The sequence below is a fragment of the Tenrec ecaudatus genome, chromosome 9 (assembly GCF_050624435.1).
Source record: "Tenrec ecaudatus isolate mTenEca1 chromosome 9, mTenEca1.hap1, whole genome shotgun sequence".
Lineage (NCBI taxonomy): Eukaryota > Metazoa > Chordata > Mammalia > Afrosoricida > Tenrecidae > Tenrec > Tenrec ecaudatus.
Genome location: NC_134538.1, coordinates 159,273,077 through 159,300,085, shown reverse-complemented (window position 1 = coordinate 159,300,085; position 27,009 = coordinate 159,273,077). Strand labels below are relative to the sequence as shown.

Genomic DNA, 27,009 nt, shown 5'->3' with positions numbered 1-27,009 from the left:
CCCAGGGGCTCCTACAGTTCTTATAGCAATCCCCACATCCATTGTGTCCAGCACATTTGTACGTAGGCTGCCATCACCATTTCCAAAACATTTCCTTTCTACTTGAGCCCTTGGTATCAGCTCCTCATATTTTCCCCTCCCTTCCCCATCCTCCCTCCCTCATGAGCGTGGATCTGCTTTCTGCTCCGGGCAGAAAAACCTGCTTGGGGCACCATGAGGACAAGGGTCCTTGGGGGATGCTAGCTTTGCTCACCTGGGGGGACATGCTGGCCTGGCAGGGACACACCTGTGTCAGGTGTGTTTGTTCACTTGGGCGGGGGCAGGGGGGCACAGCAGTGCCAGCTCTCCTTCAGAGCACCTTCAGGCCCAGGAAACAACAACTCCTATCTGGCACTCTGCTCTCTACCTGGCTCCAGAGCAGCCCCCCCCCTCCCCCAGCACCCTGTCTGTCTCACAGTTCACCAGTCCCAGGGGCAGGAGGAGGGCCATCAGATGTGAGGGGCTTCCTGGACCACTAGCTCCTGCCGCTCCCCCAGTGGGGTGAGAGAGGGCAGCAGGACATCAGACTCTCGGAGTCAGCCAAACAGGACATGTTTATTGTGTGGGTCCCAGGGTTCAGGCCCTGGTGGGGGGTCATGGGGACGGAGTGTGCAGGTTGCTTGCACGTGGCGTGGTGGGTCTGGGGGAGCTGGGCGCGCTGGCAGGAGCCTGCTGGTCAGAAGAAGGCTGGCTGCTGTGTGGGCCTTCCCCTTCCCTTCCCCTTCCGCCCTTAGGGAAGCTTTAGGGGTTCTTCTTCTTGACCTGAGGAAGCAGAAGTTTGGGGTGGCAGGAGCCAGCTGAAGTGAGGGGGAGAGGATGTAGGGAGTGCTGACAGCATCCATTTGGTGTCTGGAGCCTAACAGCACCCCCCATGATAACCACTGAGAGTGACCTCTGGGCTTTGCAAGCACCTAGATGTTGACCCCCCCCCCCTACTGCCCGCCTCTGACCCGCTTACCATGGCCACCAGGACCAGGGTGCTGACCAGCACGGCGTACAGGGCAGCCTTTCCCAGTAGGACCTCGTAAAGGACAGTGGCCGACAGGATCCCTTGCTTGTAGGACACTGCGAGGGGCAGCCTGTGAGCAGGTGGTCCTGGTCCCACCCTACCCAGTGCTCTGGGCCCCCCAGACATTGTCCAGATGTGGGAGATATGGGGTGAAGGGGGCTCACTTACCTGAGGTGAGGCCGCAGTCTGAAAGAGAAGAGAGGGACACGTGGGTGAGGGCAGAGAGGTGAGGAGGCGATTGGCAGATTGGGCCCGGCCTCCTCCTTGAGAGCTGTTCCCAGTGTCCCTGAGCCTCTAGGGCACAAGGGCCAGTGGGCTGGGTCAGCACCCCTCCCTTTTCTGAATTATGTCTCCCTGTCACCATTCCCCCCCCATCCCTCAGCCTGTCCCCCTGGTTCCTCACTCTCACCCCCAGGATGACTGGCTTGTCCCCCTGTGCCTTCATCAAATCCCACCTCAAGCTGGCTCCCCCGCCCCTCCCCAGGATGGCCGGGCTGGCCTCACCTGCGCGGCCCCAGGCCTCAGCGCTGATGTTCTGGGTCACAGGCTTGGGGCTGTTCGGGCCCCACGGGTCCTCATCCGAGAGCCCGTAGAAGTGCACCTGGCAGTGGAAGTGGTTGCGCGGGTTGTGCCAGAAGGTGGCCGACACCCGCAGGCGGCTGCTCAGGCAGTAAGTGGACGCTGGATCGCTGGGATGCTCCTTCAGGGGCTGGGGGTCCGTGCTGACCCCGCTGCGGGTCTCCTGGCCATTGACCAACCAGCGCAGCTCCACGTGGTCGGGGTAGAAGCCGGTGGCCAGGCACACGAGCGTGGCCTTCTGGGTGCGGGCGACCTCTGCCTTGGAGGGCTCAAACAGGGCCACCTTGGGTGGGGCCACCTTGTCCAGGTTCTCTGGGGAAGGGTTGGGGGAGGGCTGCTCAGAGGCTGTACATGTGTGTACGTGCACGTGTATGAGTGTGCAAGTTTGTAGTGTGTTCATGTGTGTGGGAGTGTGTACATGAGTGCAAGTTTGTGGTGTGTGCATGTATGCATGTGAGAGTGTGTGTGCTATATATGTGTGCACGCATGAGAGGGAACAGTGTGCACGTGTGTGTGCGCATGCATGTGTCTGAGTGTTTGCACTGTGTGTGTGCACATGCGTGATAGAGACAGCAGCGGCCCAGCTCTGTGCAGTGATGCAGCTGCTGCCCTCTCTGTCTGGATTCACTGACCCACTTCTCCTGGCCCCAGGACACACTGCCCACCTTCCCCCTACCCACCATCTCCGCGGGGGCCTGGGAAGTCCTGCTTCCTCTCTGGGCCTGCAGGCTTCTCTACAGAGGGGGCCTGTCCCCTCCTTCTACTCACCATGTGACCCCCCAGGCACTGTAGGAACACTGAGCAGCAGAGGACCCCCTGGACCTCTGTCCCAGGTGTGCCATCTGTCCAGTTTAGACTGAGCCCGGCTGCCTGAGTGACACTTTCTCCAATGCCCCTGCCCACGACCTCTACACAGTTTACCATGTGGGCCAGCCCCCAGAGCTTCCCCACCACTGCCCATCGTATGTGCCCGTTTGCTACTGCTCTGGAGTATGTGGGGAATGTAGGTGCCCACCCAAGATGGCAGTGGAAGGGGTGGGGGACTGGTGCTGGCCTTGGGAAGGAGTGGAAGGCCAGGCGATTCCCAGCCCCCACGGCCATCAAGCCCACCAATTCAATGGACTTTGGGATTCCTGGGAATGCTTGCTCTCGGGAGGAGGGCACAGGCCTGCGGGCCGCAAAGACCTGCACCCTCATTCCCACATGCTGCCCTTTCCCTCTGCCCGTGACTCAGCTCTGAGTGGCCACAGGGATGCGCTTGGGGAGCAGTAATGTGGTGACACCAGCTTATTCAGGTTCAGGGAAATGTCCTGCTGGGAGAGCAGAGGCCCCCGGTCAGTAATGGACAGAGGCTGGGAGGTGGCCCATCCCCAGAGGTGGCCCGTGGGGGCACACTGAGCCAAGCACTCCAGCTGAAAGGTTAGCCATTCAAGCCCCCCAGGAACATCTCTGCATGGGGGTCCCATTCATCCTGACTCAAGAACCCTTCACAGCCACCCCATCTCAGCCAGGCTCCTGGGAACCCCTTACCACCCATCAATACCCCAAAGTGAGGCCCCCGCTGCCTGAGGACAGGAGTCCTCAGAGCCCAGGCACCTGGATCCAGGATGCTTGTCACGTCTGAGCCCCCACCTGCCCAAAAGGAACAAAGCCTGGGTCAGACCCTTCCATAGCCCCTCAGCATCTCCCACCTTGCCCACATCTACAGCCTCCAGCCTGCCCACTTCCTCTCAGCCCCTGGGAGCCCTTTGCCATCTCCCCACCACCGCAGCCTCCCTGCCAACTGTCTGAGCCCGGCCCCTGAGGTCTGGGAAACATGTAGCCTGTTTGCTGCTCAGTGGGGTTCGGCATCTGATTGTAAGGGGGTCTTCGATGGCTCCTTCCACATCCAGAGAGGCCCGAGTGCCCCAGACCCACCTGCACCACAGGCAACAGTCTTCTACCCTCAGAGAACCACACACTTCTCCTTGTCACCAAGCGGCTCCCCCTACCACCTCCTGGTCCCACCGCTCACCCCAGGAAGACAAGAATGGGTGACAAAGGAGGAATCACTGAGCAGGAGGGTCTCAGAGGCGAGTTCAGGGGGACAAAAGGGGCAACCATCCGAAAGAAGCGAGGGTGCCAGGCGGCATAAGAGGAAAGAATGGAGAAAAAATCAGCCTCAAAGCAGGACGAGGGAAGGGGACCCTGACCTCCCCCCTTAGACCTGGCACCTCTCCGGGACGGATCATAGTGCCCCACAGCACCCCGGGCAGGAGGGAGCCCATACCTGTCACAGTGAGCGTGGTGCCCTGCCCAAAGTGCAGCGGTGAGTTATTAGCACAGCCCAGCGTGGCCGTGGTGAAACCCCAGGGATGCCTTGAGAGCTGGACTCAGGGTCTAGACCAGGAGGAAGGGCTGAGCACTCCGGGGCCCTCCAAACAGAGGGGTGGAGGGACAGAGGGTGGACGGGACGGAAGGTGGGAGAGACGGAGGGATGGAGGGTGGGAGAAACAGAGGGATGGAGGGGCAGAATGAGAAGCCCCAGAGGAAAGTCTCAGCCTGGCAGAGGACAGGCCAGGGATGCTGAGGTCTCCTACAGTAAAGGTTTGGGAGAAGCCACACTTCTGCCACCAGGGGACCCCAGGACAAGTGGAGGTCTGCTCCGCACTCTTCCCCCAGAGGCCAAGACCCAGCTCCACAGACCCTGCCACCCTCTCGAGTCCAGTCTCACCCAGGACAGAGAGCTAAGTCCCCTCTCCAAAGAACTGCTGTGCCTGGTTCCCACACAGCATGGTGCCCAGGGGCAAACCCAGCCCAGTGGGAGGCTTCCGTCCACAGTCCTGGACTCACCGCAAGACCTCCTCACACCCAGTGCCCACCCAGTCTGCTGTCCCTTGGCCCCCAGGTCTCCCCATTTTGGACTCCCACCGGACCGCGCGGACTCCTGAAAGTAGCAGTCACTTACCCAGGACAGAGAGCTTGGTTCCAAGGCCAAAATACAGCTTTTCGTTAGTTGCACAATATCAAAGCTGAGCAAGCAAACGCCCCCTGCTGCCTTCCCCCCTGCCTGCCCCCGGCTGCCGGCTCCCCACTCAGCCAGCTAGCCTCGCCCTTGGTTTTAGCAGGCATTTGAGTCTGGGGTGCTAAGAGGACATCTGAGGGACCTTCAGCGGGTGGGCAGAGGCCAGATTTGGCCTGGAACTTGTCCCCCTGCATCCCGCTCTGCTCTGCCGGGCTGGTCCTCATCTACCTTGTCCGATACCCTTGGGGGGCAGAGAAGGACCAGGTGCCCAGCCTGGTCAAGCCACCTGCTGCCAGTGGGGGCCCCAGTCAGCTTGGCCATCTGCAGGCTTACTGGGATCGAGCCCCTGGGCCATCTGCACAAAGACCGGATTTCAGGCCTGCACCAAGGTGGCCCATTGCCCCTGCTACCCCGTCGCCCCCAGCATCCCCCTTACTTACCAATGACACTGAGCCGGGTGCCCTCCCCGAAATAGACCGTGTTTCCAGAGCACAGCACCCCAGGTCCACCTCAAAACCCTCTGTCTCCGGAGCCCGTGGGGGGTGGCTGGACTGAGGCAGGTGGGGGTCTTCATGCCCCCCCCTCCAGGAAGCCATCACTACCCTCAAACCCTGCCCAGCATCTCAAACTCCCGACAAGAGGACCAGCCGGCCTTCTCGGTGCAGACCAGGAAGGTGGTTAGTAAAAAGCCTCCTTTTACTGTCCCCTGTCCCCTGTCCCCTGGTCCCTGTTGTGCCATCTTCAACCCCCTCCTTGCCCGGCCTCAGGGGCTCAGCTGGGGCCCACGCAGTCCCACAGGATGGGCTCTGCCCCCAGACTCCACAAGCGCCCAGGCCTTACCGACAACGGTTAGCTTGGTCCCTGCTCCGAAGGTGAGATCATAGTTAGCACACCAGAAACGGGCCTCTCTGAATTGGCCCCGAGGGGCCCCATCCCTGGGGAACTCACCTAGGACCGTGAGCCGGGTGCCTGCTCCAAAGAACTGCTCGGTGTTCGCACAGAGCGCTGGCCAAGGAGGAAAGCCCACCGGGGGGCCAGCGGGGCGGACGGCAAGGCTCAAAGCCCAGGACCCTCTGTGCGGTGTGCACGCATGCTCCCAAGAAAGAGCCTTTTCTTGAAGGTGCTTAGCCTGCTCCTCACATTGTCCCTGGGCTTGGAGAGAGGCTAGAGTCTGTCTGTCCAAGGCCCAGGGCCCACTCTAGACTGGGCAGTACCCAGGCCTCTGTCCTGAGACAGTCCTCGTGCGATGTGGTGGCTGGATCCGTGACGACCTCTGTTGGGATTCAATAGCCCTCTGGCTTCTCCTCCCGGCCCCACGCTCCCGCTCCTGTGCAACCATCCCGCCCCTCTGTACCAGCGGGATGGGGTGGAGGGGTCCCTGCGCCCAGCTCCTGTGATGTCCAGGCACCCCTCCTCAGGCTGCAGCCTGCTCTCCCTGGGGGTCTGACTCACACTCGGGGCTGTGCAGTGCACGGCCAGCTGGCGGCCACCACACCAGCAGCCCAGGGCCGAAGGGGCAGGCTCAGGGTTTTTGTAAAGGCCCCTGGTAGGGTTGAATCACCGTGGCCCCCTGTCCCCACAATGTTACAACTTTGTACAAAAAGGGCTCCTCCCCTGGGTCTGCCCCCAGAATCGGAGGGACTGCCCCACAGCTGCTCCTTTGAGGGGCCAGATGGATTAGAGAGGCAGAGGTGGGGTGTGGGTGCAGACTGCAGGGGGACCTCTGCCCCTTAGACCTGGTGTCTGCAGCCTGACTGCCAAGGGGCTGGCTTTTCTCATGAGGCCCCACCCCCTGCACTGGGGTCTCCTGCTCTCTGTCAACCCCTGCAGTCTGCTGGGGAACCACCTCAGCCCTGCTTCAGGCTGAGGGGTCCTGTCCACACTTCAGGGCCACACTCCTGGAACCCAGATTCCATCTGCCTGTCTTAACCTAACCCTCCAGGGTCACGGGAGCTGAGTGCTCACCAGCCCAGCCAACCAGGACCAGGCAGCGTGGGTGTGAACTGGGTCTGGTCAGGGTGGGTGTGAGCTGGTCTGGTCTGGTGGGTGTATCAGGGTGAATGTGAGCTGAGCTGGTCAGGGCAGGTGTGCTTCAGATACAAGTGTGTGTTGGAGCAGCGTGTCCCCAGTGCCCTTGCTCACTGCCCCCACAGTCTTTGCTGGACACTGTCCTCCCTCATTGAGCTGAAGGTAACTGGACAGTCATGTCACCTTCCCTTCTCCCTCCCTCAAGGACAGAAAATCTACAAGTTAAAGGTGGAGGGTTTTCTTTCCTTGCACAAGGTGACCTTGGGATGGAGACCTTGGTGAACATCCTTGAGACCATCCCACCAGGGACACCTATCCCACCAGAGGGCATTCACTCCACCAGAGGCGCCCATCCACCACGGGCATTCACTACAGTAGGGGCTGTCCATCCCACCAGGGGGCATCCACTCCACCAAGGGACTCCCCTGCCACCAGGGGGCATCCACTACAGCAGGGGCTGCCCATCAAATTAGGTGGTGTCCATCCCACCAGGGGACATCCACTCCACCAGGGGGCACCCATCTCATCAGGGTGCCCTTGCTTGTGAACTTGCTTCCAGGCCCGTGAAGTCCCAGCGCCCCTGCACGTGTGCTGTGTGCACCTCCTGGGGGGTTTCCACTGAGCTTGTCCCCTGACAGGGGCTGTACGGGTGAAGTTGCGCCTGGGGGAGGTGCAGGGAAGGTGTTGGGTGGTGTCGGGGCCCTGGGAGGGAGGACATATAGGAGCAGAATCTCTACCCACAGTGTTAGGGCCCCTGGAGCCCCAGCACCCTAAGGCGCCCCCCTCTGTCCTTGCTCTGTAGCATCTGAAGCCCAGGGAGTGGGCAGCCTGATGCGGAAGCTGGGGCGCCAGTGTAGCCGGTTCCTTTGTGGATGCAGGGCCCTGTTCCAGGAACAGCAAAGCAGAACTAAACCAGCTGCCTGGAGTCCGCTCAGCTCAGGGTGCACTCAGCAAGCCTGGCCTCCCAGCGGCTGATATTTTGAAAACCCATAGCTGGGACTTTCTTCAGAGGTCCTCTACGTAGCCGAGGGAAAACTGGCCCCTTCTTTCTGAGCCCTTACCCCGGAGAGGCTGGATCTCAGGGGAGGCTTCATCTCTGTGCCCTGCACCAAGAGGCGGAAGCCAGGCTGCTCAGAACTGTCCCCTGCAAGGCTGACCCCGGGACACTGTGCACAGAAAGACAGCCCATTGAGGCAGACCTGCCTGAGGTCCAGCATGTTTGGATGCATTTATTTGATGATGATTTTAAAAACAACTTCTTATGAATCTGGTGGAGGTAGGAAGAGCAGATCGGTTTTCCATTCAATGATTCATACCCATTTTGTTTCATGTCCTCGATTGCAGTCTGCACACGAACACACCCTCCAGTCCACCTCCTCTGGTGCTTCTGGTTTCTAGTCATCTTTCTTCTCTAAGCCTTCTGAATGTGCCATTGGGTCTATGCTGCTGTCTTGCTCCCACAGGGCTGACGATTCTAAGGGGCGTGTGCCTCCTCACCGCCCACTATAGACCTGTCTAGCATTATGCTGAACATCGCACATGTAAATGACACATGTGTCCACAGAATTATTTCTCTTCTTTCTGTGTTGCATATCCTACAAGTCAAAGGTACAAAAGACAAACAACAACAAAAGCACATCCTGGAACATCGCATAAAGAAGGAGGTGAGGGGGTCTTCCCTACAGCTTGTGAAAGTATTTTCCAAAACATCAATGACTCAAATAATTCAGCGCTGGGTGTTGAGTAACCAAACAATGGAGGAGCTCAGAAAGCCCCCAAGAGACCCGTGACACACAGAAAGCTGTGAGTGTGCTGCAGGACTGGGCGGAGGCTCCTCTGTTGTGCGTAGGGTCACAGTGAGTTGAGCAGACTCAATGACACCTGATAACAACAACGGAGGGGTTGGCAATGGGATGAGGATGGATGTTTAAACAAACAAACAAACAAACAAACAAACACACAAAACCCTGAAACCCAGGTGGGCCTGGAAGAAGGCAGAGTTGGATAAGAGTCTAGCATCCACAGGCCTGTAGCTCTCTAATAGGTGAAGCATTTGCATGCTGAGAAACGCAATCATAAATGTACTAGAAGAAAATATAGAAAGTTCCTTTATCACCACAGGGTGCTGAAGGCTTTTTAAGCTATGACTTTATTTATTTTTAATTATTGGGGGCTCGTACAACTCTTATCACAATCCATCCATCCATCCATTGTGTCAAGCACAGTCGTACATTTGTTGCCCTAATCATCCTCAAAACATTTGCTTTCTACTTGAGTCCTTCGTATCAGCTCCTCATTTCTCCCCTCCCTTTCCTACCCTCCTCCCTCATGAACCCTTGATAATTTATGAATTATTATTTTGTCATGTCTTAGACTGACCAAGGTCTCCCTTCACACACTTTTCTGTTATCCATCCCCCAGGGAGGGGGTTATATGTAGCTAATTGCTATCGGTTCCTCATTTCTCCCCCCACCTTCCCTTTACCTCCTGGTATCACTACTCTCATTATTGGTCCTGAGGGTTTTGTCTGTCCTGCATTCCCCATGTTTCCAGCTCTTATCTGTACCAGTGTACATCTTCTGGTCTAGCCAGATTAGTAAGAATTGGGATCATAAGAGTGGTAGGGAGGAAGCATTAAAGAGCTAGAGGAATGTTGGATGTTTCATCTGTGCTATACTGCACACTGACTGGCTCATCTCCTCCCTGCGACCAACCCTTCTGTAAGGGGATGAAACTATGACTTTAAATCCATAAGAAAAAGAAGATAATCCAGAATAAATGAAGATGACATAGCTGCACTAACAAAATAGACGCCAAATGAACAGAGAAATGACAGACAATCTGGGGAAGACATTTGCAATTCTCATCTCAAGGGCCACTCTCCTTAACACATTGCACTCCTAGAGTCCAAGAGGACAGTAATCCAAGAGCTCAATGGAAATGGACAAAGGGTAGACGCTCTGAGAACGAAGAGACCCTGGTGGTGCTTAATCACAGAAGAGGAAACACATCTCACACGGTAAGTGCAAAAGCAGCTTTCCATCAACTTGACTCTCGAGATTTCAACATAAGGACCGTCTATCCTAATGGCAAGGGTGAGTGAAGCAAGCACCCTTACACCTTGGTTGGCGTGTGCAAGCCTAAAACCCACTGCCACCGAATTGATTCTGTCTCATGGGACTAGGAAAAGGTTCGCAGAGAGATGCCAACACCCACGTGATGTCTTTGGTGTGAGGGCAGGGACGAAAAGGAGAATGAAAGATATTCTGCTTGTGCAGCCTATTGGCAGGGACAGAGAAGGGGCTCTGGTGCCGTGAACTACAACAAGCATGGCTTTTGACACCAGGGGAGCTGCCTTCCCTTCTGCATCAGACACAACACCATCCGCTTCAAACATCGTCTGTTCTTTTTCGTCATGCTCTCCTGTTTCACTCGTCCCCCTGTTTATGACATTTGCTAGGTGCCCTGGCCTCCCTTCCGAGCTTGGTGACCACATGGACGGTGGAAGGGGACGCGCCAGGCCCTGCACCACCTGAAGAATGGTTACCAGGTCTGAGCCCGTTGTTGCAGTCAAGATGTCGACCCTTTCACATCCCCATAATGTACCTTCGAAGTAAAAGTTTCAGATCAACGTCAGTATATGTTACATCTCAATGTGAAGAAAACAAAATCTCAGTCTTCACAACTGGACCAACAGACAACGTCACCATAGAGGGAGAAGAGATTGATCTCGCCAAGGATTTTACTTTGGTTGGATCCACAGTCCTTGTTCAAGGAAGCAGCAGTCTAGAAACGAAGTGACTTCCGTCCACCTACAGACAGCAAAGGGCCCCAAAACACTCAGTCGGGGAAGAGACAGTCTCTCACAAATGGTGCTGGCAGTGGTGGACATGTAGGTTGGGTTATGTGCCAACGTGCCCTATCTGGGAAGGTAGAGGTGGAGTCCAACCTGTCAGTCATGTCTCCATGCAGGGTGGCCCATCTGTGGAGGATTTCTCTCTCTCACTCCCTCTTCAACTTCCTTCCTGCTCTATGCAAAGCAGAATGCCGGGTCCTCAAAAACTTGCTGTGTCAGTCCAGGTTGGCTAGGGAAACAAATCCAGGGGTCTGCATATATGTATAAGAAAATGCTTTACATGGAAGAGTAATTGTATATTGAGACTACATCCCAGCCCAACCCCGATCAAGTCCATAAGTCCGATATTAGCCCTTATGCCAGATAGTAGTCCATAACCTTCTCTTCAGACTCATGTTGCCACTCACAGTGACGCAGAATGCAGGAAGATCACAGGCCGGTGGGTCAAAACTCTTGTGGATCCAGTGGCAGGGGAAGCATCACAGGGCTGTCTCTCCAGTCTTTACTCATGGCTCATTCAGTTCTCAGTGGAACTCCACATGGCAGATGAAAGGAGAGAGCGAGAGAGAGAGAGAGAGAGAGACTTGCAGAATCAAGAGATAGAACATTCCCAGAAGCCTCATGAGAAGCTCATGCCCACAAGGAGGTATCATTAGGCTGTGACCTCATTGACACGCTAGACTCCACCCCTTCACTCTTAATATCCTCAAGTTGATATGCAATTATGTAATTACCACACTTGGGACTCGAAATGCCATATGACCTGGCAATCACCCCAATTGGTTGTGTCACAGATCAATAAGAGCAGTGACCCGAACAGATACATGCACACCCATGTTTATCACAATGGTGTTCGCAATAGATGAAGAAGCTGGAAGCAACCTCGATGTCCCTAGGTGGAAGACTTGGTGAATAAGCTCTGGTATGTACGTGCAGGTGAATACTCTGTAATGTTAAAGAATAAGAATGGATCTGCAAAGCACCTCCTAACACCGATGAACCAGGAGGACCTGATGCTGAGTGAAATCAGTGAATCACAAAAGGACAAAAATTGTATGAGACCACTGCTGTGAAAAATCAACCAAAGGTTTCCACACAGACAGCAGCAGTCTTGGATGGCTGCCTGGGCTGGGAGAAGGAGTCCTGGAAGCGCAGTGGGTTCCACACTGGTTCACTAACTGCAAGGCCAGCGGTACAAAACTCACGATTCACTCGGAGGGAGGAAGATGGCACTTTCTGCTCCTGTCAAGATTTACAGCCTCAGAAACCCACAGGGGCAGTTCTACCCTACCCTATAGAGTCACTGTGTGCTGGAATCAATGTCATTGGAAATGAACCTGAATAGTTTTCTTTTCTTTAGGGTTTTTTTTTGTAGGGTGGGTAGGGGATGGGAGAGGGTGGAAGTCACGGGCTAGCAGGTAGACACATGTTCATTTGGGGGAAGGAAAAGGCAAGGTTCAACAAGAGGGAGGCCAGCAAAAAATGATGGAGACAGCCAAGACCCTGGGAAGTGTGCAAGGGTTCAAGGCAGCAGAAGTACGTGTGGTGGTATCGACAGCCCTGCCATGATGGTGGCTTACAAGTAGGTGCGTGCATAGACATGCAGGCTGAACAGGCATGAGACAGAGTGGACGAGCGCCCACCACAGTCTCACTCTCTATAAATATGTTGGGCAGAGGAGATAAACGGAAAAAGAAATCAAATGATGTGTTCGGCCAGTCTGCTGTACAAGAGCTCTTTACAGCGTGGAAAAGCAGAGACATCACTTTGAAGACGAAGGCGCCTGATCCAGCCATGGCGACAGGCACCTAAAATCAGACAGAGCCCGCTAGATGGCATAATTGCCTAAGACAATACTTCTTGGCAGCATTTGCTCCAGGAGTTCTGGAAAAAGTGTAAGAGGTTGGGGTTGAGAAAGGAGCGTGCTGGTGCTGTGGGTTATATAGACATCGGGCCCCTAGCCAGTCCCCACCCCTGAGGTAGGCTGTTTAATCCGTGAGCCGATCCTCAGGAGAAAGAGGGGGCTTTCTGGTCCAGTCAAGATTTATAGCCTCGGAAACGCAAAAAGGGCAGTTCTGCTCTGTTCTATTGGGTCAGTGCGAGTAGAGACGGGAGGGCAGTGGATTGAGTTGAGCTGAGTTTGGGGCTGAGGACTAGTTTCCACCACATTGGTTGACTTGCGTGTCCCTGGATCTGGACGCCTCGCCCTTCAGCTGACTTATCGTGGATACACTGGAGAGGAGATGTCTGCCATCTTGTCCCCCCAACAGCCGTGTTAAAGCTAAGAGAAAACAAAATTCCCGTGAACATGCTCAGACTCAGAACTGTGCACCCTAAAGGCACTCAGCTTGCTTTATCCATTCAGCTCCAGAGAGCACCTTCTTGTCTGAGAACCTCCACTGAGTCTCCCTGCCCACGCAACCCCCTAAGCGTGCTGCTTGGGCGCCATCTTTGCAACTCAAGCCCCCACGTGCTCCTTTGCGTGGCCAACCAAGCAGACATTTCCGTCAGTCGACTTCCCTCTTGACCCAACCCGGTTTCACGCCAGGCTCGCAATTTCTCACTTGTTCCACGGCAGAAATTCTTTCACTGGCCTTTTAACATCACTGGTGGCATTTTCTTTCTTATTCTTTATTTTAGTTTTATCTCTATATGATGACAATTATTTTCCCTTCTGTTTCAGTTTTTGATCATTTCTGTTGGGTTTCCCAGTTTGTAAATCACAGAAGGAGTGGGTGTGAAGAGACAGTAACGGATGCCATGGTTTATTGAGGGTGCACGGTGGGGAGGTGTGAGGGAGCTGGGGAGCAAATCATGTATGCGGAAGGTGGGGGAGCACTAGGACTGAGTGTCATGATGTAGCTACAACTCTCCTTAAAAGCGACTTAATGATGGATGTGTATGACATGTGATATTATATCAATAAGGCTATTGAAAAATGTCGTTCACTTTCAACCATGTTGTAAACCTGGAAGCCAAGTAAGACCAGAGAGACTATGGTAATGCCATGATATGTTCAATCTCCTCACATGCCTGTGGGTGAGGAAGACCGTGGAGGAAGGATATATCTGAATGGGCTGCTGATGAAGAATACTGTGGTAGTTACATCATCTGGTGTCAATTTGAGATTTCAGAGTGAAGGGGTGAAGTCTAGCCTGTCAATCAGGTAGTAGCTTGATGACCACATTTGGAGGTACTAAGAGGATAAATAGCTCACTGAGGCAGGACCAGGCGCACTCCCTGTGGGTCATCCCTGTGGAGAAGCCGCATGGAGAGAGGCTGATGGAGCCAGACCTCAGGAGCCGGAGAAGCCACACGGAGACCCCTGTCAGTACTAAGATGCTGACAATGCCACTGGATCCACAAGACTTCCCAACAACTGGCCTGTGATCTTCCTGCAGTCAATGTCATTGCTTGTGTTTCATGAGTCTGAAGAGGACTTTATAGATTGGTATCAGACATCTGGCCTAATATCGGACTTATGGACTTGATCTGGACTGGGCTGGGGGATGTTTTCTCAACACTCAACTGGTCTTGTATATAAAGCTCTTTCTTACACACATATTTGAGTGCCTCTGGATGTGTTTCTGTAGTCAGCCTAGACTAACACAAATATGAAAGTACCATGGACTGCCCGAAGAACTATTCAATGCGTCATGAAGGAACTGTAGCTGGAATTCTCCTTAGAAAGATGACAAGACTCCATCTCACGTACTTTGGACATATTGTCAGGAGGGACCACTCCCCTCAGAAGGGCATCATGCTTGGTCAAGTAAAGGGGCAGCAAAAGAGAGGAAGGCCCTCATCGAGATGGACTGACACTGCAGCTGTCACTACAGGCTCAAACGGGCAGTGGTGGTCAGATGGGCGCAGGGCCAGGCCATGTTTTGTTCTGCTGTACACGGGTGGCTGTGAATTGGAGCTGACCTGAAGGTGCTACCCATGAAAGCAAACGTTTCCTTTCAGGGATCAACAAGAGGCCTGTCTGACTCACACAGAAGGCTAGCCTTCACATAGAAGTCACAATTGACCCCACTACATTGGTTTCTGTACCTGGTTCTCTTTGTGCAACCAGGTCAGTGTTCCTGTGTTGAGCCACACTCAACGTGACCAGCAGGAGGCAGCCCTTGCTCACATTGTACGCAGCTGGAAGGTGAGAGGGGCAGGTGCCTGGACTTTGGGGAGGAAGGAGGGGAGCTTGTTCCTGACTCAGGTGTGAGTAGGCATGAGTAAGTGTGGCTTAGGGGTGAGTAGCTGTGACTTATATGTGAGCAGGCATGAGTAGGTATGGCTCAGGGATTAGCAGGCTTGAGTAGGCATGGCTCAGGTGTGAGTAGGCATGACTCAGGTGTGAGTAGGTATGGCTCAGGTGTGAATAGGCATGAGTAGGCTTGACTAGGAGTGAGTAGGTGTAAGTAGGGTGATTGAAGTGTGAGTAAGTATGGCTCAGGTGTGAGTAGGGTGACTAAGGTGTGAGTAGGTATGGCTTAACTGTGAGTAGGTGTGACTCAGATGTGAGTAGGTGTGGTGGCTCAGGTGTGAGTAGGCATGGCTCAGGTGTGAGTGGGTGTGGCTCAGGTGTGAACAGGCATGAGCAGGTGTGAGTAGGCTTGAGTGGGTGTGACTCAAGTGTGAGTAGGCATGTGTAGGTGTGAGTAGGCATGACTCAGGTGCGAGCAAGAGAGCAAACACAAACAGCAAAGCACTGTGGAATATGCTCCCATTTCTGCCTGAAATCTCACAATTCTCCCCAAGAAGAAGCCCAAAGCCATGCATGTAGTCTGGCCAAAGCCATATATGATGAAGGAATAAGCTGGGCCGGGGGCCCAGATGTCCAGTGGAATTGCATTCTGGGCCCTAGGTAGACCCACCCAGTGTCAAAACCCACCCCATTCAGAGTGATGCGTGGGTCCCAAACCCATCCCAAGCCAGGAACTCCAGGAAGCCCACTCTGCTTACCATTAACATGGGATGGTACTAACACCTCCCTACGGGCTGTTGAGGGAGAAAGACTGAGCTTTCTACGTCTCTAAGCAGTTACAGCTTCAGAAATCCATAGGGGGTGCTATGAGTCAGCATTGACTCAATGGCAGAGTGTTTGGTTTTTATGGGGTTGTTCAGGAGCCTGGGGGGGGGGGCATAGTGGTTACACAGCAGGCTGCTTTCTCTGAGGGAGAAAGACGGGGATTTCTACTCCCATAAAGAGTTACAGTCTCAGAAACACCCAGGACAGTTCTTCCCTGTCCTATGGGTCACCATCAATCGGCATGGACTTGATGGCAGTGAGTTTGTTTCATGGGGCTTTTGCCACTGGCCGTCTGTCAGTGTGTTGTACTATAGTGGCTTGTGTGTCACAGGAAGCTCTGTCATTGGTATTTCAAACACCAGCTGGTCATGCAAAGGGAATGGATTGAGCAGAGCTTCTGGGTGATTAAGAGAATGGGAAGGAGAAGTAGGTTGTCCACTGCCCAGGGTTCATCACTGAAAAATGTGTGACCGCCAGTAGCACAATTTCACATGCAGTGCTGGAAGATGAAGGTTGGAGGACACTCAAAATACCCCTCTGGGAGAGCTGCCCCCCTCACCCCCCTAATAGAGCTGACTGTAATGAGTTGGATGGTATAAAACTTCTGGGACTTTTATTTCCTGATGAGTTTCACTCAAAGCGAGAATATGTAACCAGGAAAATGGGAAGTCTTCCACAATGAAATTGAAGGCATGGATATTGATATCCTAGGCACAAGTGAGTTGAAGTTGACTGATACCGACCATTTTGAACCTGGATACAATATGGCTCACTCACTATGTCAGGATTGATGAATTCAAAAGGGATGGCATCACCTTCATCATCTTAAAAAAAATCCAAGGTCTATCTTGAAGCACAATGCTGTCTGTAGTAGGATCATATCTATGCCCTTACAAGGATGTCCAGGTAAGAGAACTATTATTCAAATTTCTGAACCCTCTAAAGCACAGGATGAAGGAATTGAAGAATCCTACCAAATTCTTCAGTCTGAAATTAACCCAAAATGTAATCAGGATGCATTTATAATTACGGGTAAGTGGAATTTGAAAGGTGGAAACAAAGAGGAAGGATCAGTAGTTGGAAAACGAGGCCTTCGTGATAGAAGGGGTGCGGAAGATTACATGATAAAATGTTGCAAGACCAATGACTTCTTCATTGCAAGTACCATTCTTTGATAACATAAATGGCAATTATACACGTGGACCTTGGTAGATGGGATGACCAGGAATCAAACTGAACACACCTGTGGGAAGAGAAGTTTGATATCAGCAGCCAAAAGTAGTACAAGGGCTGACTGTGACACAGACCACAGTCATGCAAGTTGCTCATTCACAAGTTCAGGTTAAAGATGAAGAAAACGAAAGAAGAAGAAGAAGAAGAAGAAGAAAACGAAACCAAGGTCATGAAAGTCAAATCTGACCTTGAGCATATCCTCCTTGAATTTAGGAAGCATCTCAAGAACAGATTTGAAACATTGAAATCTAATGACAAGTTGTGGGATAACATCAAGAACTCCATACATGAAGAAAGCGCAAGGTTATTTTCCAAAGCAAACAAACAAACAAACAAGAAGGAAAGAAAAGACCAACGTGAATGTCAAAGAAACCCTGAAACTTGTTGTTAAATCGAGTTTCTAATGTGAACGAGAGAATTGATGGCAGACAAGTGGAAGAGAAAGTTTTCCAGGGCAGCTGGAGCAGGCAAAGTAACGTTTTATTACGAAATGTGCGAAGACCTGGAGCTGGAAAGCCACAAAGAAGGACATGCTCAGCACATCTCAAGCTGAGAAATATGAAGAAACATACCTAAGCCTCAAGCTGAAATACTGAAGGACTGTACAGGCAAAACAACGAACACTGAAGGAAGCATCAAAAGAAGGTGGAAGGAATGCCCAGAGCTCCTGTAACAAAGAATTCGTTAGTACTCAACCAGTTAAGAAAGGTAGCATCTAATCAAGACCTAATGACAGGGAAGGAAGAAGTCCGAATGGCACTAAAGGCATTAATGAAAAATAAGCTGCCAGGAACCAGTGTTTCAACAAGCTGATGCCCTTACTCACCTATGCCGAGAAATGTGGCCTACCGACTGCGTTCTTGTTGTTAGGTACCGTCGCGTGGTCTCTAACTCATAGGGATCCCATGGACAATAGAAGGAAACAGTGATCAATCATGAATCGCAATTGTTGTTATGTTGGAGCCCGTTGTGGCAGGCACAGTGCCAATTCATCTCCTTGAGAGTCTCTCTCTTTTGTGCTGACTGACTGTAAGAGGTCCATATTTATGCCCACTTTAAAGAAAGGTGACCCAACAGAAAAGAGAAATGATTGAGCTCAACCATAGATATCACACCCAAGTAAAATTTTGTTCAAGATAGTTAAATAATGGTCAAAGTTGCACATCAACAGGGAGCTGCCAGAAATTCAGGCCGGATTCAGACGAGGACATGGCGTGAGGACTACCGTTGCTGGGCTCAGACGGGTTTGGGCTGAAAGGAGAGGCTATCAGAAAGATGCTTACTTGTATTTTATTGACTATGAAAAGGCACCCAATGGTGTGGATCATAATAGACTCTGGATAATATCCAAACGAATAGGAAATCCAGAAGGATAATCTATGCTCCTGGAGGACTTGTACATGGAAGGAGAGACAGTTATTTCAATAAAAATAGGGACCACCGCATGGTTCAAAATCAAGAAAGGTGCACATCAGATCTGTATCCTCTCACCATCCTTAGTCGATCTGCCTTGTTGTTGTTGGTAGGTGCCATCGACTCTCTGACCCACAATGACCTCACCCATGTACAACCGAATGAAACACTGTATGGTCAGTCAATCTGGATACTGAACAAATAAGCCAAGGAGCAGGACGAGGTGAAGAGGAACGTGATATTGGGATTGGGAGGAGTCTTACAACCTGTGGTATATAGCTGACACAGCCTTGCTTTTTGATAGCAGAGAAGACTTGAGGCACTTGCGAATGAAAATCAAAGACGGAAGCCTGCAGTATGGATTGCAATTCAATGTAAAGAAGGTAGTAATCCTCCCAACGATGCTAACAGATCACATCACGATAAATGGAGCAATGCTGATGTTGCCCGGGATTTCATTCTTCTTGGATGCACAATCAGCAGTCATTGAAGCAGTGCTCAGGAGATCATACGGACAAAGCAAAAGAGAAAACCCACGAGAATCTATCGGTCAATGCAGAAAAGGCATTTGCAATATTCATCACCAACAGTCAGCAAAGCAGGAAGAGAAGGGGAACTCCCAACACCACAAAGCCCATGGATGAAAGGCCGAATGGCTAACATGTGGCTCAAGGGGAAGAATGGAAAACATTTTCCTAGAGGAACCAGACAAAGGTACCCCTTATCTCCACTCGTTTTCAACATTATGTTGGGAGTCCTAGCCAGAGACAGTAGACAACAGAAAGAAACCAAAGGAATCCAAGTGGGCAAAGAAGAATTGGAACTCTTACGGTTCACAGGTGATTTGATTCTGTACATAGAAAATCCAAAGACCCAACAAAAATCTTGGAAACACTAGAGAGATTTGGCAATGTGTCAGGGTACATGATTAACTTACAAAAATCAATCTTACCAAAAAATCAATCTGATTTTTACAAAAAATCAATCTGATCTAATGAAGAGATCATGGAAAAGAAATAAAGAACACAATGCCATTTACAAGAGCCATACAAAAGATCAAAACAATTAGGAATTAACTTAACCAGAGAAACAAAAGACTTGCACAAGGAAAACTACAGTAAGCTACTACACGAAACCAAAACACAATGGAAGAATCATCTATGTTCATAAATATTGTTGTTGTTATGTGCCTTTGAGTGGACCCATAATGAATGAAACATGGCCTGGTCCTACACTATCCTCACAATTGTTCCTTTGCTTGAGCCCATTGGGGCAACCTGTGTCATTACATCTCATTAAAGTTCAGGGCCCCTCAACTTTACGAAGCATGATGTTCTCCACCAGGGACTGGGCTCTTCAGACAACATGTCCTATGTATGTAAGACAAAGTCTCACCATCCTTGCCTCTAAGGAGTACCCTGGCTGTACTTCGTCCAAGACAGAACTGTGAGTCCTTTCGGAAGTCCACGTGTTCTTTTCCAGCATCACAACTCAGTTGCATCGATTCTTCAGTCTTCCTTATTCAATGTCTAACTTTCACACACATCTGAGGCAATTGAAAAATTGGGTCAGGTACACCTTAGTCCTCAAAGCAACCTCCTTGCTTTTCAATACTCGAAAGAGTTCCTGTGCAGCAGATTTACCTAATGCAATACGTCTTCTGATCTCCTGACTGCTTCTTCCATGAGCATTGATTGTGGATCCAAGAAAGACAAAATCCTTGACAACTTCAATCTTTTTTCTGCTCATAGATAGGAAGACTTAATATAGCGAAAATGTCAAAATTCCTCACTTCCCAACTTCAGAAAATGATTACACAGTCACAGCAGTTAAACCAGCATGGTACTAGAACAATGATCCCTATGTAGACCAATGGAGCCGGGCAGAGAGATCCCAGAAGTAAACTCATGCACAGTCAGACAATTGATCCTTGATGAAGTTTTTTTAAAAAAGGAAAAAAGCTACAGTCTCTTCAACAAATGGTGCCGGCAAAATTGGATCTCTATCTTGAGAAGATTGATAACTCACCCCGTGCACAAAAACGAACTCAAGATGGATCATAGAGCTGAATGTAAACCTCAGAGCTACAAAGATCATCAATGAGAAAACCGGGCTCTATTAAGGACTCTTATCCCACGTGCTCCTGTTTAAGCAGGGTGGCGGGGAGCTGTTTCCAGAGAAATGAAGTGCAGCCTGGCTTCAAGTGCTTCAGACACCTCCATCCATGGGCGCCTGTCACCCTCTTGTCTCCCCACCCGCCTCTGACCATGGGCACCTCTCATCCCCAAGTGCCTCCGCACCAGCAGGACAGCGACTAAGAAGACCAAAGGAAGCTTGGTGCATTTATGCTATGGCACCAGCGGAGCATCTTGAAAGTACCGTGGGCTGCCAGAGAGCAAAGGGATCTCTCTCAGAAGAAAGACCGCTGGAATGCTCCTTAGAAGGAAGATGGCAGGACTCCATCTGACGTACTTTGGACATATTCTTAGGAAAGACCATCCTTGGAAAAGGATATTGTGCCCTTTCCCCACAGTAGAGGGTCAGCAGAGCAGAGGAAGACCTTGAAGTAGAGGCACTGACACGGTGGCTACAGCAACGGGCCGGCCCAGAGCAAGGAACAAGAGGAAGGCGAAGGGCCAGCAGAGCTTCCTTCTGTTGCACGTGGCGTCCCTGTGAGTTATAACTGACCGGCCACTGTGTAGCAATAACTACAAGAAGCTGGCACAGTGGCACTGGGTGTTAAGCACCGGGTGACGCACTGGACTGTCTGCAGTTCAGGCCCGCCAGCCACTCCATAGGAGAAGGATGCAGTAGTGAGCTTCCAGAAAGACCGACTGCCTCCGAAAGCCTATGGAGCAGCTTCTAAGGCAGCGGTTCTCAACCTCCCTCACGCCACGACCCTTTCATACAGTTCCTCATGTTGTGGTGACCCCCAACCATACAATTATTTTCGCTGTAATTTCGCTACTGCTAGGAATCATAATGTAAATATCTGATAGGCAGGATGTATTAGGTGACCCCTGTGGTATGGTTGTTCAACCCCCTCAGGGGCCTCAATCCACCGGTCAAGACCTTCTGTGCTACGGCTTGGGGTTTCAGTGAGAAGGACGAGTCCACAGGGGAAAACAAGTCCTCTTAGCTCCTGGTGGTGTCACAGTTGCTGGCTGTTGTACCCTGACCAGGGGCGGCCCATGTCACGTGGGAGTCTGGGGCTCTCACTGGCTGATTTTCCACGTAGCCAAGCCTTTCTTGGTGGTCTCTTTTCATCTTATTCTGGTCCCGGTCAGGCGGGTCCACCTGGAGGAACCCTGCTGGTGTTTGAAACCCTGGGAGCATAGCTTCTGGCCACCACAGTCCTACAGACTGACCGGATGGGGTGGGGGCGGGGGTGGGGGGCTGCTTTTAGGTCGGTTCTTATAGTTCCTGGTGAGTAGGGTTGGGGAACAGATGTGCTAACACAAGTCGGGGCCTTGGAACTGTGCCCCTGTTTATGTCACAAGTGCATGCACACCCGAGTCTCTCAGCAGGCAGGATGGCTGCCAGGAGGGGGCATGGGTTTGGCAGAGCAGGTGTGGATGGGGGTCAGCAAGGGGCCAAGGTGTCTGGGCTCACCTTTCCTCAGGTGTGTTTTCTGGAGAATGAGAGGTTCCCCCAGGGTTGGAGGTGCATGGGGAAACCTGGGGCATGAGAGGTGCCCATGGTCAGAGGCAGATGGAGAGATGGGTGTGACAGGTGGCCGTGGTAGGAGGTGTCTGAAGCACTTGAAGCCAGTACACATTTTATTTCTCTGGAGACAGCACTCCCTGACCTCCAAAACTGCTTAAACAGGGACACATGGGGGCCCTGGGGTCCTGGTAACACTTGGGGAGCTGGGAGAGCATCCCATCTGACCTCCACCTGTGTAGGACAACCCCAGAGTGTGGGGTAGGAAACAGCCGCAGACAGGGACTTAAAGCAGGGTCCGTTTATTGATTGCTACAGGGTCAGGGGCAAGGGCAGGGGCAGGGGCAGGGGCCTCAGTTGGCAGCCATGGTCTCCTGGATCCAATCCACGAAGTTGCAGACTTTGGTGTACACTCCGGGCCTGCCCTTCTGCGCGCAGCCGTAGCCCCAGGACACCACGCCCTGCAGCTCGCCGTTGCAGACCACGGGGCCACCAGAGTCACCCTGGGGGAGAGGCCGAGTGTTCAGGAGGTGGGAGCGGGGGTGGCGGCACCCAGGTTGAGTCTGCGTGGGGTCAGGGTGGGGGCGGGGCTCCCAGTGTGACTGTCCACAGGGCCCACAGTCTGATGGTGCACAAGGGGCAGGGCCCACAGTCTGATGCCCTAGGAGTGGGGCCGGCACGCAGCCCTGATCCCCCGCCACTGCCGGCTGTGCGGCGGGGTGCTCCTGGCTCTCACCTGGCAAGAGTCCTTGCCACCCTCCAGGAAGCCAGCGCAGACCATGCTGTCAGTGATCTCACCGGGGTAGGAAGCCTCACACTCCTCGTGGCTCAGCAGTGGGGCATCCAGGCACTGCAGCAGCTCGGGGTAGTTCACTGTGGGGGCCGCGCAGAGGGGAGACAGGGGCGTCAGGGCTGTGCTTCAGGGCGGACACCTTCCCAGAGCCCACCCAACCCCTGGCCCCGGGGACACCTCCCATCCGCAGGGGGAGCCTATAGCCCCCGGTGCCCAGCGCCGGGCATCCTGCAGGCATGGGACCAGGCACGTGGTGGGGCCCCACTCACCGCCGGAGCTGAGGGTGTTGCCCCAGCCAGAGATGAGGCACACGGTGCCAGCGGGTGCGCAGGCTGAGGGCAGGGACACGGCAGCCACCCGGGCGTTGATGGTGGCTTTGGAGGACAGCTTGATCAGCATGATGTCATTGTCCAGGGTCCAACTGCTGTAGCGAGGGTGGCGGATGACCTTGGCAGAGTCGATGAACTGCTCATCACCTTCCAGGACATCGATGTTGTGCTCACCCAGCCTCACCTGGATGCGGCTGCCATGGAAGGAGACCTGGGTGAGGCAGCTCCCCTGGGCCCCAGCTTGGCCATGGGCCCCTGGCAGCACAGAATGGCCAGGGCTTGTCCAATCCAGGCAGGGGTGATGGGGGGAGGGGGCAGTGGTGGGCAGCAGTGAAGGCCTCTAGGTAGGACATGTTCCTCACCTCTCCCTCCAGCACCTGTCCCACTACCCCTTCCCCCCTGCAGCCCACTCAGCCCTCGGGACCTACTGAGGCAGCAGGCTTCACTCTGGGGGACAGAGGCTCCCCAAGCCCATGGGAAAATGGACCCAAGAGAGAAGGTGCTTTCCCACAAAGGGGCTGATGTCCTCTGGAGGTTGTCTGTCCATTCTGACTCCCATGACCCCATGTGTGTGTGGAGTAGACTCGACCCTCAGCGTTGGGGGACTGTGATCTTTCAGAAGCGGATCTCCAAGGTCTGACTTCCGTGTTATCTCTGGGAAGATTCAAACCTCCAACCTTATGACCAGTTGCCTCTCCAGCAAGTGGCCCTCCCACCGGTCAGGGGCTCCCGCAGCAGGAACTGGGGACATGGAGGGAATGCAGCCCCCGGGACACCCATGGCGTAGGGCTTAGAGATTGGGGGCCGGGGGGAAGCATAATCTGAGTCTTCCTGCATCCCAGGGGATTCTGACATCATGGGAGTCTGAGCCCCACAGCCGGACCAGCCAGGGTGAGCGTGAAGCCACCCACAGCCAGGCTCTGCTGTGCAACATTCTGAAGTGGTTGCTGGCTGAGGGCACAGGCATCGGGTTTTCAGATGCTGCTGAGATGGTTCTGGGTAGCCCCTGGGCAGGTCCTCCCCTGCACTCGCCACACCCAGAGAGAACCCTGCCCTGGGGTGGCGTGGTGGGGACATGCTGGGCTGCTAACCAGAGTAAACAGGTTAAGTATCAACTCAGGGGCAGTGAGTTTTGGTTTAGGACAGCAAAATGGTTCCGTGTTGGGCTACTGTTAACTACAAGGTCAGCAGTTCGAAACCACCAGTCGCTCTGTGGGAGAAAGCTGCAGCTAGCTGTCTATTCTTGTCAAGAGTTTCTGCGGCTGAAACTCACAGGGGCAATTCTACCCTGTCCTACAGTGTTACTATGCATTGCAATTGATTTGAAGATGGTGAGCTTTATGGTTGGTATGGTTAAGGTCGAGCGGCCCTGGTGGTGCAGCAGGCTAAGCACTGGGCTGCTAAAAGCAAGGCCAGCAGTTCAGAGCTACCAGGTGCTCCTCAGGAGATGGGTGAGGTGCTTCTCTCAAGATTCCTCTTGGAAACCCCAGGAAGCTGCTCCACTTTGCTCGAGAGGGTCATTGGGAGGGCAAAGGGCTTTGGGACAGGGCCTGGGTACTGGCTCTGGGCCCATTGACATCCTTGTCCCCTATCCCTCCCATGCTGGGCACTTACGACTTGTAGCAGTGAGCTGCGGACACCACCCACTGGTCATTGATGAGGGAGCCGCCGCAGAAGTGGTAGCCGGCATTGAGGGACACCTGGTAGGGCACGGATTTCTCCCTGCAGGTGTAGCCCCCGACGATCTTGTCATCATCGTCATTGCTTGTGGGGAAAGCAACTTTGGAGGAGAGAGAGGGAGAGGTGTCAGGGGGATGCGGAGCCCAGGCCAGTGGCTGAGCATACCACTGGAGATCCGGAGCAGCACAGAGAAGTGGGGAGGAAACATTGCAAGTCTGCATTCCAATGAGCCCCTGGGTCTCTGTGGTCAGCAGGGGCCCAGACCTTGACTTCCTCAGAAGCACTGGGAGAAGACTCCACCCCTAAAAATCCCCAGGCCTGCTGGCCTTGGCTCCAGCCACATGGTGAGCCCACACCTCTCCTGGCATACTCTCCTGGCTTCAGGACCATCCAGAAAGCCTCCTGGCCTGGTGGTCCCTGCTTGACTAAGGTTGGGGTGTGGGCAGGATGGTCACTGGCCCCCAGGCCCATCTGGCAGCACAAAGGTGGTCATGCAGCCGGTTAGCAAACAGGAATTGCCATCCTGGATTGCCATCCAGGGACCCCCGTGTCCCTGGGAAGTCTCAAGTTCCCTGGAAGATTAAAGACCCCTGCCCAGCTCAACCAAGCAAATCCAGTCAGAGAATCCAGGGCAGGCGCTGGGCATCCATATTTTGCACCCCACTCCCCTCACTAAGCCCCCATAGCCATTTCCACGGCACTGCCAGGACTAAAGGAGTCCTGGTGGTGTCAGGATTATGTGTTGGGCTGCAATCCACACGGTTGGCAGTTCGAAACCACCAGCAGCTCCTATGGAGAAAGATGAGGCTTTCTACTCCTGTCAACAGTTGTAGTCTTAGGAACCCACGATGGGGTCGCTATGAGTCAGCACTGACTCCATGGTAGTGAGAGCCAGGACTAAGGGGGCTCTGGTAGCACAGTGGTTACCCATTAGGGTGCTAACTGCAAAGGCAGCAGCTCAAAGCCACCAGCCGCTCTGCAGGAGAAAGACGAGGTTGTTACAGTCTCAGAAACTCATAGGGATGGTTCTGCCCCTGTGCCCTGTCCTGTCTGGTTGCTGAGTTTGGTTCGGGTTTGGTCAGGACCAAGGACAGCAGCAGTGGGGACGCCTCCGTCTTCCTGCCTTTAGCCTTTCCAACGGGGTCACTCCAAGACCACCGCCTCCTGCCCACCCTCAGGATCCCCCATCTAAGCCTGGATGCTGATGGATGCTGGGGAGGGGGACACAGACTGGGAGAAGGTGGGGACCCCAGGAGCAGGGGCAGAGGTGATGCGCAGCAGGTGTGAGCAGGACCAGCACGCCAGCTCACAGGCTGCTCAGGAGGGCAGCAGGCCAGGTGGGCCAGGGTCTACCCGGAGAGGCTGCAGGGTGAACCTGACTGTGGACACTCACCGGCAGCACCCAGCAGGGCGAGGATGACGAATGGAGTCATGGTGGCAGAGGTGGCAGAGGTGTGAGTGAAGGTGCTGGAGAGCTCGGCTTATATTGGCCAGGTGAGTGGCCATTGCCAGGGGTGGCAGCCAGGTGAGTGGTCAGTGACAGGGGTGGGGCAACCCTCCCCCAGGACAAATACCCACAGCTTGTCCCTTCCCAGGGTGTTGCATCAGCACTGAGGGACATGCAGGTGACCAGGATGCCGGATGCAGGGAGATATGTGCAGGTGACCAGGATGCTGGATGCAGGGAGAGACAGCTGCTCCTGGCAAAGAGTCCTGCTCCCACCACAGGGCCAAGAAGAGGGCTCGGCTGGATGACCAAACCCTTACAGCTTGCTGACCTCCTTAAGTGGACAGCCGGTCCAGCAGCCGGGCTGCTCAGTGTCCATGTCCCATGAGAGGACTTGTGTCTCAGCTAACCTCACACCTGCAGGCGTGGAACCTCCTCCTGGGTCTGCTCCACCGGTTGGAAGGTGGGCCCCAAGGTTTCAGGAACCAGAGTCCCAGCTCTGGGAAGGGGGGACTGGGCACTCAGGCAACTGGAAGGGGGCTAGGGGTGCTGGGAGCAAAGAGGGCAAAGATGATGTAGAAGATACTGACACCCTTCCTCTTCCTCACTGCAGGGCACAGGTTTTGAAAGTGAGGAGGTGGGCACACATATACACACACAGGTGTGCACACTCGTTCACACACCCACACATTACATGCACACATACACGTGCAGGTGAGCACACAGCCACACGCACACTTAATACACGTACTCAGATGTTTTCCTGGGGACTTTAAGAAGCTCCTTGCACACCTAGTCATTTGATTCTGTGCTCGATTTTTCCCAAACCACAAGCAAGCAAGCAAACAAACAAAAACTTAGTCATTGAGTCCAGGACAGGGTAGAACTGCCCCTGTGGTTTTCTGAGACTG

The 27,009-nt window shown here is 53.4% G+C and overlaps 2 protein-coding genes across 2 annotated transcripts in view; both read right to left on the bottom strand.

Annotated features, from left to right (window-relative positions):
* Window positions 1-780: 780 nt before the first annotated feature.
* LOC142456237 (M1-specific T cell receptor beta chain-like) overlaps window positions 781-27,009 on the bottom strand; it is a 41,921-nt gene continuing 15,692 nt past the window's right edge. The window contains exons 6-10 of the mRNA XM_075557424.1: window positions 5,580-5,636; window positions 1,553-1,939; window positions 1,217-1,234; window positions 998-1,104; window positions 781-801 (exon numbers count right to left, since the gene is read on the bottom strand). Coding sequence (XP_075413539.1) covers window positions 781-801; window positions 998-1,104; window positions 1,217-1,234; window positions 1,553-1,939; window positions 5,580-5,636 — 590 coding nt within the window. The remainder of the gene's footprint in view (window positions 802-997; window positions 1,105-1,216; window positions 1,235-1,552; window positions 1,940-5,579; window positions 5,637-27,009) is intronic.
* LOC142456612 (anionic trypsin) lies at window positions 22,204-26,085 on the bottom strand. Its single transcript, XM_075557764.1, has 5 exons — window positions 26,046-26,085; window positions 24,587-24,752; window positions 22,913-23,166; window positions 22,587-22,723; window positions 22,204-22,353 (listed from the first exon to the last, which is right to left on the bottom strand). Exons 1-5 carry the CDS (start codon window positions 26,083-26,085, stop codon window positions 22,204-22,206), a joined length of 747 nt encoding a protein of 248 aa, XP_075413879.1.

What these genes read in the sequence shown, in the direction of transcription:
- LOC142456612 (XM_075557764.1), bottom strand. Translation starts at nt 26,085, where the DNA reads ATGACTCCATTCGTCATCCTCGCCCTGCTGGGTGCTGCCG. An exon ending in GCAGCTCACTGCTACAAGTC is followed by an intron (nt 23,167 to 24,586) that starts GTAAGTGCCCAG and finishes CTTCCATGGCAG; the next exon opens with CCGCATCCAGGTGAGGCTGG. An exon ending in GTGGCAAGGACTCTTGCCAG is followed by an intron (nt 22,354 to 22,586) that starts GTGAGAGCCAGG and finishes CCTCTCCCCCAG; the next exon opens with GGTGACTCTGGTGGCCCCGT.